Source organism: Myotis nattereri (genome assembly GCF_964212035.1).
Source record: "Myotis nattereri genome assembly, chromosome: 1".
Taxonomy (NCBI): Eukaryota; Metazoa; Chordata; class Mammalia; order Chiroptera; family Vespertilionidae; genus Myotis; species Myotis nattereri.
Window position 1 is genome coordinate 186209961 of NC_138075.1, and position 12605 is coordinate 186222565.

Genomic DNA, 12605 nt, shown 5'->3' on the forward strand with positions numbered 1-12605 from the left:
ACAGAGGTAAGCAACAGTACAGAGGTAACAATTAACAGATGCAGTGATTCAATGAGGGTAGAAGGGAAGAGAGAGTATATAATCAAAGACGGCTATACGTTCCCAAGTCTGAAAGAAGGAAGAAAGATGGTAAGAAACAGGAAGGTCAGAAAAAGGAACAGCTTTGGTGATGAGAGAAAGAATGTGAATATGAACATAGTCTACATATCACCATCTTACCAAGCACAAGTTTGAATGTTTGCAAATACCAAAACCTCCTTGTTGAGCAAGGTGAAGACATGCCAGAATGTGTAGAAGATGGTAAGAAAAAAACCCTAAACCTTACTTTCTTCTTTGAAGTTCAGACATAAGAGTCCCAACAGCTGATCTCAACTTCCAATAACTGCGAAAGGACACAAGTGATTTCTCAGGGCTCCGAAGATGCCAGTGCTAGATGTGAAATTGACTTCCCAGATAAGCGCTAGAGTGAAGCCATTCTGGACCTCCCAAGGAAGGGTCTGCTCCTGTGCTCTAATCATGGCAAAGCATTTAAGTGGGTATTAGTTTGTCCTGAAAAGGAGACTTTCCTTTTGCTCTCAGTGGCCAGGGCTGGTCTCAGACCTGCCAGTGAGATCTGTAGGAGGAAATCATTTTTGGTTTTGTCCCAACTTCTAATTCAATACCTTGGCAGCATTTGAAATGGATAAGAGCTGTAAGCTCATATCTGCCTCAGGTGACAACTAAGATAAGAAGCATACAATGTAAAAATGATGAGCGCTTACACCAAAAGCAGCTTTAAATAGAGCTTTATAAAGGTAGTTAGTTACTTCAAGTGACAGCAAGCCTGAAGATGCCTTGCTAAGAATACTAAAAGATTTAATTATTAGAACCTTGTTCACAAACCTGTGTTTCAGCTGATATTTTGGCAGCATTTTTGAAAAATAATTCCATGTTAGCTATCAGAATAAACTGCTAATCAAATTCCTCAGACCAGGATGAGCAGAAATACGGAAAAATCGTTTTCCAGGTAGTAAACAATATTCATTTCTGGTTAATAGCTGAGTGTGGCCAAGATGGGCCCTAGTAAATACTGAGCTGCTGTTTGCTTTTAATGAAATGTCCAAGTGTCAAGAATCAATAATTGTTTACTATACAACGCCCATGTTTCAAGTACCTACACTGCACTGGCCAACACACAAAAGCATGAGATATAGCACCTGCCCTAAAGGAGATTTTTTTATATAGTTGAAACCAAAAAACACAAACAATGCAGCACTCAAAGACAACATAACGGTAAATTTTCAATTGTGGGGCACAGGCAGCAGCAACTCTGAAATGTTAAGACCTGGAGAGAGATCTTTCATGCTTACTAGAACTGTTTTATCAGGGAGATGACACTGCATTCAGACCCTGGTGGATAGTTTTGAACAGGCAACCTTGAAAAGGCCCTCTTGGAAGGACAGAGGAATCAATGAAGACACAGAAGTTGGACTTGACACAACATAAGCCAAAAGAAAAAGAGAAGTTGATTGGACTATAGGTTCATCCTGAAAAAAGATGAGAATTAGGTTGGATAGGTAGGTAGAACAAGGATTAGTAACAACACTTTTCACACCTTCATTGTTTAATATATGTATCCAAAATTTACTAAATTGGTGTGGTAGGTATAAGAAGTCCTGGAGAAGATAATTAAGATTATACATCAAAGTTGTTTATTTAGGGAGTGAATATATCACATAAATAGACTATGAGAAGGATCCTCTCTTATAACTAAAACTAGGGGCCCGGTGCACGAAATTCGTGCACTGGGTGTGTGGGGGGGGAGGGGAGGGAGTGTCCCTCAACTCAGCCTGCCCCCTCTCACATACTGGGAGCCCTCAGGCGTTGACCCCCATCACCCTCTGATCGCCTGATCGGCCCCTTGCCCAGGCCTGACGCCTCCACCAGAGGTGTCAGGCTTGGACAGGGGACCCCCATCTCCCCCCGATCACTGGCTCTGGCTCCCGCCCAGGCCTGAGGCCTCTGGCCCAGGAATCATGCCTGGGCAGGGGACCCCCATCTCCCTCTGATCGCTTGCTCCACCCTCCGCCCAAGCCTGACGCCTCTGACCCAGGCTTCAGGCCTGGGCAAGGGGACCATCATATCCCCCCAATCCCCGGCTCTGCCCCCCACCCAGGCCTGATGCCTTGGCCAGAGGAGTTGACCCTCATCACCCTCCAATCACCAATCACCGGATCGGCCCCTTGACCAGGCCTGAGGCCTCTGGCAGAGGCGTCAGGCCTGGGCAGGGGACCTCCAGCTCCCCACGGTTGCAGGTTCCGCCCCTGCCCAGGCCTAACGCCTCTGGCCTAGGCGTCTGGCCCCGGGCAGCGGGGGGCGCTGCGATCGTGGGCTTCGCTTTAGGCCCAGGGAAGGGACCCCTAGCTCCTGGGACTGCCAGCTTCGACCGTGCCCAGCTCCCATCGCTGGCTCCACCCCTACTTCCTGCTATCACTGGCCAGGGCGGCAAAGGCGCCTGATTCTCTGATCATGGCTGGGGGGCAGGGCAAAGGCGGCCCCAGGGCCGCCTTTGCCCTGCCCCCCAGCTCTTAGCTCCCCCCTGGGTTTCCGATCACTGTCAGTGGCAGGGGGCTTCTTCCTGCTTTCCCTTTCGCCTCCCTGCATTGTGCCTACATATGCAAATTAGCCGCCATCTTGTTGGCAGTTAACTGCCAATCTTAGTTGGCATTTAATTTGCATATAGCCCTGATTAGCCAATGAAAAAGGTATCGCCGTACGCCAATTACCATTTTTCTCTTTTATTAGTGTAGGTGTGTTTTCTTAGAAAGACTGACCCAGATGTGGTCTTAGGTTGATTTCCAAGTAGTTACCATATTTCCATATCATCAACAAACTAAATATTTTGGTCAATTTTCTTGATGCTTTATCCACAATATTTTAGTGTCTGAATGTCTGACATGGAATAAATAAAATTTTCATAGGATAAGACCAACTACAATTTGTTGAGCAATTCCTATAAGCACTTTGCTAATAACAGTGTTGCTGAATTTACTGAGTGCTGAGCAATTTGCTAAATATTTTACATATTTCTAATTTAATTCTTACTACAATCCTATGTTGGTAAAACTAATTCAATTTTATAGTTGAGAAACCCAAATGTACAGTAGAGAAGTAATTTGCCCAATGTATGGAGGCCAGCAAATGGCAGATGCAGGATTCAAACCCAGTCCTGCCTGATTCCAAACCCCAATGACTAAACTTCTTACCTAAATTTATTTTTTATCTCAGAGGCATCATTGGGGTGGGGGGAGCACTATTTAGAAGGAATGGATGATTCTTTCAGAGAAAATACTATTAATGTCAGAGCTTCATTGTGGGGTCAGTAGAAGATTTTTTTGGCAATCTGACCATGTGAATATCCTATACTTTAATTTCAACAACATTGCCCATCAACGGTATAGATCAAACTTGAATGCTTTCAAACCACCCTCAGAGATCTCATCTCCAATATCTTCCTCACAGTCCTCTGAAGGAAGCTAAGAAGCGCTCCATGGAGGAGGTGCTGCCAGTGCCAGGCCTAACCTTTGTCTCAAACTCTTTCCACTCAGTTGGTTAGAGTGCTGTACCAATTTTCCAAGGTTGCAGGTTCAATCCCCGATCAGGTCACATACAAGAATCAACCAATGAATGTATAAATAAGTAAAACAACAACCAATTTCTCTCTGCCTCCCTTCCTCCCTCCATCCTTTATTCTCTCTCTCTCTAAAATAAGACAAAAAAACCCAAAAACCTCTTTCTGCTACCTTACAAGGTACTCAACTTGAACTCAGGATGGCAGATTATTCAGAGAACACATTTTTGCTGTACAATTTGGTAGCAGCAGGAATAAACCAGTAACTGTGAGTTTAGGAATCTGCAAGCCTTATCTTTTCAGGCATCCTAAGGATGCCCTCCACTCAGTAACCATCAACCCAGTCTGGCTGCCCTCCCACTGCCCACCACTGCCACCGCCACCACCACCACCACCATCCTTGCCCTTGCCCCAGTCATTGACTTACTCAGCCATCCCACGCTGGGAGCACGCCGCACTCGAGGGTCATCGTCCAGGGTGCGGGTTGCTAGGCAGGGCACTGAGTTCTCAAGCGGGCTGCGGGCTTTAGTGTCAGAAGCAGAAGACAGGAGGAGGAGGAGGACACATGAAGCAGCCACAGCAAGGATGAGGATGGAGCGTTAATTAAGAAGAAAAAATACTAAAGCAAATCACACAAACGGGTTAAAGGAGAATAATGACATATTACATTGACACACACCCCCTCCCATGACCCTGCATCCTTTGATGGAACAAATTTCAACACAGAAGGAAAACATTACATTCAATCATGACAGTTCCCCGGTACCAGTGGATGATCCGCCCTGCAGTGCAAACACACAAAACATGGATTGGACCCGGAGGAGAGAGTCACATAATGAACACTAATCCAAGATGTAAGTTCAAGACTGTTAAGAATTTTGCACCACCTAAGCGCACACACAGGGAAGGTCGCACGGTTCTGTGAAGCACGGGAGCAGGGTGTTGTATTAGAAAGCAGCTTTTTCTGATCTGCCCAACAGACCCTGCTATGGTTCCTGTGCGCCAATGCAGAAAGCAACAGTTCACACTTCCACTTCTGAAATACTGTCCCTGGTGAGTGGTTTGCAATTCTGAACTGGCTTGCAATTTCTTCTACCTAGTGTTTTTCAGCCCTTCCAAAACATAAGACTAGGAATAGCTAAGTCAATACCTTAATACAAACCAAGTTAGGAATGCAAACTAGTACTCCTTTTCTGGTGCCTTTTAATATTTGCTTTATATAATTTTACAATTTGGTGTGCCCATGCCAAATCTTAGACCACATGCAAGACAGAATAATGATGCAGGCTAAATATATAGTATGGTTCCTCCAGGTAGTTTTCCTCAACTTCTGCCTGAAGATAGTTTCATTTGGGTTTCATGTTATCTATTCTACTATTCTTATCGAACGCCTCATTCCAAGGCATGCCAACAAATAGGCAACATCATTACCCTTCCAGGAAGGACAATGAGGTTGGAAATATCTAACCATCACAATCCATACAATTCAACGTGAGAGAGTTTTCCCCCCTTAATAAGAAAGACCGTCACTTAATGATCAAGGCACATTCAACTAAAACAAAAGATTAGATCATCTATTCACACAAGTATATATACGACAGGGCAGACAAGTAGTCTTCTTAAGGCTATTTATTGGTGACTAGGGAGGTCAAGTTTTAAATGGAATCATTTACATAAGTTAATGTAATTTTATGGCCAAATTTGGGCACTCGGCACATTATAAAATCTAGAAACATTTTTGTCAATTTATCTGTCTATGTTTAAATGCTGTAAATAAAGCCAGCACTTGTGAGTGGGCCATCTGTGCCAGCACCTGTTTGAGGCAAGCCTGATGTCTTCTCTTTGCAATCTGAAATTTTAATTGTTTCCCATAACTGAACTTCTTTGCAAGTTTTTATTGCACTAAGAAACATGATAAAGGGAAATGAACCAGTTGAGATTATTCCAAAATTGCTTTTGTCAAGAGAGAAGCATTCAGAAACATATATTCTCATACTGACCAAGTTTCACCTCCTATTTCTTTGGACAACTGAGTGACTTGCTTCAAGAGCCATTATTCCTGCAGGCTTAGCTAAAGGCAATGAGAGAGGCTAGACAACTGGCAGCCATTGGCGTAGGCCCAAGCAAGAACCTACTGAAATTCCAGGTCAGTGAGAACTAAAAGAGGTTGGTAATGCAAAGTAAACTCAAAAGAACGCTCTCATTTGTTAGCTTCTAATCAGCATGTGCCGGGGTCCTGCCCCAGCAGGTCCAGGGGTCCCCAAAGATGTGGACGGAGTCGGCGAAGAAGGAATGACATGGAGGCAGCGTTCAGTTGATCAGCAGCCTCGCCAGGATCTCTAGCCAGGATCTCCAGCCAAGTTCTGGTCTGGATCTCCAGCGAAGTTCTGGCTAGGATCTCCAGCCAGGTTCTGTGTCCATGTTCTCTTGCTAGGTTCTCCAGGTTCTCCAGCCAGGCTCTGTAGCCATGTTCCCTCGCTAGGTTCTCCAGCCAGGTTCTGTCCAGGTTCTCCAGCCAGGTTCAGTCACCAGGTTCTAGTCAGGTTCTCTTGCCAATTTCTGTAGTCAGGTTCAGTCCAGGATCTTTTGCCATGTTCTCTCACTAGGTTCTGTCTCTAGGTTCTGAGCCCAGTTTCTGTCCAGGATCTTTTGCCATGTTCTCTCTAGCAAAGTTCTTCTGTCTCTAGAGAACGTTCTGTGTAGGTTCTGTGCCTAGGTTCTGTCTCTCTTGGTTCTGTATCTAAGTTCTGTCTTCTAAGTTCGGTCTTCTAAGTTCGGTCTTCTAAGTTCTGTCTTCTAAGTTCTGTGTTGTTACATCTGTATTTATACCAGTTGATTCCAATCCTATCAATCTCTATTCCAAAGGTTAGGGCGTTTCTTATCTCCATTCCAGGGAGTAAAGATTATGTAGCTTAAACATGATTGTTCATAGTTAAAGTGATTAATTACCCGCCTGGCACTTAGTTAAGAGGTTTTATCCCTCCCTAACTTCAGGGGAAAATCCCTACCTGGGGAAACAACCTTTCTCAGAGACCTTGGTTAAAACACATAGTGCCAAGAAGGTGAGCAAACATATTAAGAACAGTATGCCATATATGCCAGGTCCCTTGAAACAGCAAGCATGGACCGGCTCCCGGCAAGCATGTAGCTTACTGATGCCATGGCTTGCTCCAAAAGTAAATAAAAGAAATCAGCAGCCACTCCAAAATTCAGATGCTAATAATGAACTTTTCTCAGTAGCTTCTCTCTCCTCCACTGAATGTATCAATACGTTATTTGTTGGGAACTAAAGCTGGAAAGTCCTTCTGCATAGACTATCTCCAATGACACTGAACTTCACCATCAAGAAGACAGTGGAATAGAGCCTGCCACACACCAGGAAAGAACCTGGCTCCAAAGACTTGCATGAAAATGAAACTGCCCATAGAGACTTGGCACCTGTGTTTCAACAAAGCTGACTGGAGCCCTCTGGCTGCTTACCATCATGAAAATGGGGAAGCTCACAGCATCCGTTACTTATATTGGCAAATTACAACATTTTGATCTGTCAGACCCTATGCGTACTTCTGGGCAGAAAGAGGCACAAACTCTATAACCCTTTCATGTTGCTTCTTTTCTCTTTAAAATTTTATTCCAAAGATAAAATTCTGGAAGTTGTTCCCAAAGATGGAGCATAACTTTCTATGACTATACCATGGTAATATGTTATTAAACACCTTTTCCAAATCATGTTTTTATTGTACACTTAAGCTACAAAATAAACAATTTAGCTTTGCTTCTATCTTACATGTTCTGTTTTAAATCACCTTTGCCTGACTTCATGCATGAACAAGGTAGAAATTGGTTTATATGCTTGGGAATTGATAGGGAAAGATATACAGTTATGAAGATTTTTGAATGGTTTCCAATGTCTAGACCAGTGATGGCGAAACTATGACACGCGTGTCAGAGGTGACACGTGAACTCATTTTTTTGGTTGATTTTTCCTTGTTAAATGCATTTAAATATATAAAATAAATATCAAAAATATAAGTCTTTGTTTTACTATGGTTTCAAATATCAAAAAATTTCTATATGTGACACGGCACCAGAGTTAAGTTAGGGTTTTTCAAAATGCTGACATGCCGAGCTCAAAAGGTTCACCATCACTGGTCTAGACTGTAGAAAAAGATGTTGTGAAGAGGACTTTTTTCTTGATGATTCATGTTTCCCTGGAGAATCAACTTATCTAAAACCATCAATCCCAAATCTGTTCAAGTGAGGAGGGTGTCCCTCATTGAATTATTCAAGTAGACCAAGAATCTACTCCATAAAAATTCTTTTTTGTCTTATAAGAAGAAAATAAATTTTACTTAGGTTAATGTTTTAGGACTCCTTCAGGATTGCAATGTTGTATGATCAAATGGTTATTGAGCAACTACTATGCATTTCATACTGTTAGTTAGCCAAGAAAATTTAGCCCAAGAGCATAGCACAATTTCACCTGTGAACACATGAGACAGGTTATCTACAAATTTCCATTTGGAAAAATCAATAAAGACATCCAACTGCCATGTTTGGTATATATTCCTACCAGAGCCCTTCAACATCATAGGATCACACAAAGAGACTTCAACTCACTGATGTGTGGGAAATAAATTACACCACAAGGAGCTCATGACCTGCTGTAGTTGCAGTAGCATATTGTTATTAAGCAACTGGGCTCCTCTATGTTGTATGCTTGAACATGTTATTTTACATTTCTGAGCTTAGGTTTTTCATCTACAAATGGAGATAATGATATATACATTAGAACCATCGTAGAGAACAATGCCTGGTATATAATAGGTGCTCAGTTAATGGGAGGTGTTGTTATCATTGCTACCAGTACTATTATCATTGACAGAACAATGTCTTTTTTGTTCAACATCCAAAAGGGTGTTGGAAAACACTAAAGACTGCAACCTACTTTAAATTTAAAATGTAATTCTTAAGAAATCAGGTTCACAAACCTGATAAGATCTCCTTTTTGTCCTTTGTATTTGAATGAAACAGGGGTTGAGTAGAATAAGGTATGCTTAATCATTTTGGAAGACTTTTATTTCCCCTTTTTTCTTTTGAGAAGACACAGTAAAGAGTCCACAGTGCTCACATCTCATGTCTTTATTTTGCCTTACCTTCTTTTCCCATGTTTGCCTATCTTTCCTCTACTCCTCTCTACTCTCTTTCATAGAGACTAGAACTTGATCCCAGATCTACTCTTACTCCTATTTGCTCTTAGAACAAGATAAGGTTTGGGAAAACAAGACTTCATATGGGCAGCTCTACCAAGGACCTTAAGCCTTGAAAGAAAATTTATTCAGGGCTAACAGCAGCAAATCAGTGAAGATCCAGTTACTTTACTTCATCACAGACTTTGGCTATGCAAAACAGACTAGCAATTAGTAACACTTTAAAATACGTTCATTTCATGGTAATATCCTGTTACACATATATTACTTATTGAGAGCTAAAAACTGTCATTGCTCAGACATACCGATCAATTTTCAAACTCTAAATTAAAAATATTATAAAGCTCATATGTGACACTTCATTATGTATTACTAGAGGCCTGGTGCACAAAAATTTGTGCACTCGGGGGGTGGGGGGGGGTCCCTCAGCGTGGCCTGTGCCCTCTCACAGTCTGGGACCCCTTGGGGGATGACCACCTGCTGGCTTAGGCCCATTCCCCGGGGGATTGGGCCTAAGATGGCAATCAGACATCCCTCTGGCAGCCTGGGAGCCCTCGGGGGATGTCCACTTGCCAGTGGGGAGCAGGCATAAGCTGCAGTCTTACATCCTTAGTGCTGCTGAGGAGGTGGGAGAGGCTCCCACCACCACCGCTGTACTGGCAGCCATCAGCCTGGCTTGTGGCTGAGCAGAGCTCCCCCTGTGGGAGTGCACTGATAACCAGGGGGCAGCTCCTGGATTGAGTGTCTGCCCCCTGGTGGTCAGTGTGTGTCATAGTGACCAGTCATTCCCAGTCTTTCTGCTGTTAGGGTCAGTTTGCATATTACCCTTTTATTATATAGGATAGAGGCCTGGTGCATGGGAGGGGGCTGGCTGGTTTGCCCTTTAGGGTGGGGGTCCCCACTGGGGTGCCACTGGGGTGCCTGGCCAGCCTGGGTGAGGGGCTGATGGCTGTTTGTAGCTGGTCACACCCCTTCAGGGTGGGGATCCCCACTGGGGTGCCTGGCCAGCCTGTGTGAGGGGCTGATAGCTGTTTGCAGGCTGGTCAAACCCCCTCCCCCAGTGGGGACCCTCACTCCATGGAGGTTTGGCCAGCCTGGGTCAGGGGCTGATGGCTGTTTTCAGGCTGGTCAAGCCCACCCCACGGAGGTTTGGCCAGCCTGGGTGAGGGACTGAGGGCCGTTTTCAGGCTGGCCAAGCCTCCCCGGTGACAGAAGCTCCCAGCTTCTCCTTTTTTGCTTTATATTTTCTGGGGTTTATTTACCTTCTATAATTGAAATTTTGTAACCTGGAGTGGAGCTCAGAGCCGGCCAGGTCTTGGCTTCCTCCATCACCAGGGGCAACCCAAGCCTCCAGCTCCGTGGCCACGGCTGGCTGAAAGCAGGTATCTGGGGTTTATTTACCTTATATAATTAAAACTTTGTTGCTTTCAGTGTAGCTTAGAGCCGGCCATGGCAGGCAGGGAACCTTGGCTTCCTTCATCACTGGAGCAAGCAAGCCTCCTGCTCGCTGCAGCTCAGCAGCTTCCAGCCACCATCTTGGTTGGCGGTTAATTTGCGTATCTCACTGATTAGCCAATGGGAGGCATAGCGAAGGTATGGTCAATTACCATGTTTGTCTATTATTAGGTAAGATTTGGCATCTGTAAAGTTGATAATGAAAATAACACTGTTTAAAAAGTAAAACTCCAAGAAGGTTTTCCTATATGCAGTAGTGCAGTGGTCGGCAAACTGCGGCTTCTGAGCCACATGCAGCTCTTTGGCCCCTTGAGTGTGGCTCTTCCACAAAATACCGACTTCTGCACATGGGCCACGGAGTTTCAGTTGCACTGTACATGTGCACCTGCACGTGGTATTTTGTGGAAGAGCCACACTCAAGGGGCCAAAGAATCGCATGTGGCTCGCGAGCCGCAGTTTGCTGACCACTGCAGTGGAAGAAAAAAAACTTAAGAGATACAGAAAATAATAGAATACAAAATAAAGGTGCCGAATTAAAGTTCTGTCCTCAGTTTTAAATCTGAAAGGCACTAAATTTGCCCCTTAAAATCTTTCTGGATAATACCTGTTCCCTACAGTGTACATCATATTGTGCTAATTAAATACTTTCACAAAGATAGCTTACTCCTGGTTGTATACACGGAATAAGACATTGCTATCCTTATTTTACACATATAAAACTGAGGCTCAAGAAGTTATTAAAATTGCTCAAGGGGTGGTGAACACATAACACAATATACAGACGATGTATTACAGAATTGTATGCCTGAAACCTATAAAATTTTATTAACCAATATCACACTAGTTAATTCAATAAAAAATTAAAATAAATTGCTCAAAATCACACTACTACTAAGGATAAGCCCAGGATTAGTGTAGCCTTTGGAAAAGATAATACCATGTCTTCGAGAAGATTATAAAGTAGGTCTTTAATGTCAAAATCTAAATCCTCACTTTTGTGATTATCTCTTAACTCCGTATGCCATAAGCATCTATAGACACAAACCTCGCATATCAACTCTGGTCACCCAATTTTAAAATCAGGCTTGTTAGTGACATCTCTGGGTTTGTAAAGGAAATTATGATAACTTAAACTTGTAAATATTCCAGTAAATATTCCAGCATATATGGAAGAAATGGGGATGGTTTCCGTTTTGGATGCATGACAGTTAACTGGTTAAGCCTGACTCTTCTCTGTCATAAAGAGAACAGACTACCACATACAGGGAGGGAATGACCCATGGAGGAAAATGTATTATTGTTTATTTAAAGATCTGAACATTATAAATCTGGAAGATAGGTCACCTACCTGGGGAAATGAAAGGAAGATAAGAATGGGGTCTGATGGAAAAAAATACAACAAGAACGGGGTCTGATAAATGAATTAGAAATATAATGAAAACTACTGTTTTAGGAAACACTTTCACTCAGGTACTTTTTTAGAAACTTTCCATGGATTGGCTAGTAAATCTAAGGCTAAGAAGAGCTGGATCATTGGTTTCTGGCCAGGATATTCATTTGTGCTGCGCAAGTGAATGCAGAATTAGCGTTCTGAACAGAACAGATGGAGGGATGCTGCTGGCTTTTGGAGAGAGCTGACTGTATGCAGAAAGGCACCTGGGAAGATGACTCATCTTAGGTGATGTGGGCCTGTCAATGGGTCCATCTCAGAGCTAGAGGAGCATGATGGCCTGTTTCAGTGGAACAGAATCTGAGGGAAGGAAGTAAAGGAAATACCTGCTTCACCCACTGATTCAGGGACCAGGTCTGAATTCAAGGATATGTGGGGGGAGGCGGGGGAAGGAGGAGGGAGCACCAAGTAGAACCACCCAGCCAGAGGCAATCAAGATAAGCTGGAATCCAGAGCCCAGACAAAAAGCTAAGAGTTTCTAAAGAGACTGAGCAAGCTGCCAAACCTGGCAGTGGTCCCAGCCAGATCCACCACATGCCAGCATCGAGGCAGCTTGATCTGTCATCCAAACCAAAGAGCTTGAAGACACTAATCTCAAATCAGATCCAAAGCAACAACAGCCTAGCTAATCTGACATTTCAATGGGGCCTAGAATTACTATTAACAAAAAGGATGTATTTCTTTCCATTGTTTGTTCTATGTTGTTAACCACTACCCTATGTCACTTTAGGAAATGTAGTAGACTTTTAAAACACCTGATGATGTTGTGTGCTTATGTCAGAAACAGCACGTGGTGGACAGCAAGGAAGCAGTATTATGCCTGGCAGATAACACTGAAAAGAGGAATCCAGAGAGATATAAGTGGTGGGAGCAAGTGGAT

At 43.5% G+C, this 12605-nt stretch overlaps 1 protein-coding gene across 2 annotated transcripts in view; it reads right to left on the minus strand.

Moving 5' to 3' along the window:
* The window catches only part of SLC4A4 (solute carrier family 4 member 4), a 282065-nt gene that overhangs the window by 153890 nt on the left and 115570 nt on the right, over positions 1-12605 (minus strand). The window contains exon 6 of one of the 2 annotated variants that reach the window (XM_081095571.1): positions 4038-4133. The exons of the other annotated variant lie outside the window; for it this stretch is intronic. Within the exon in view, the coding sequence (XP_080951697.1) occupies positions 4038-4133 (96 nt within the window). The remainder of the gene's footprint in view (positions 1-4037; positions 4134-12605) is intronic. 2 annotated transcript variants of the gene reach the window in all.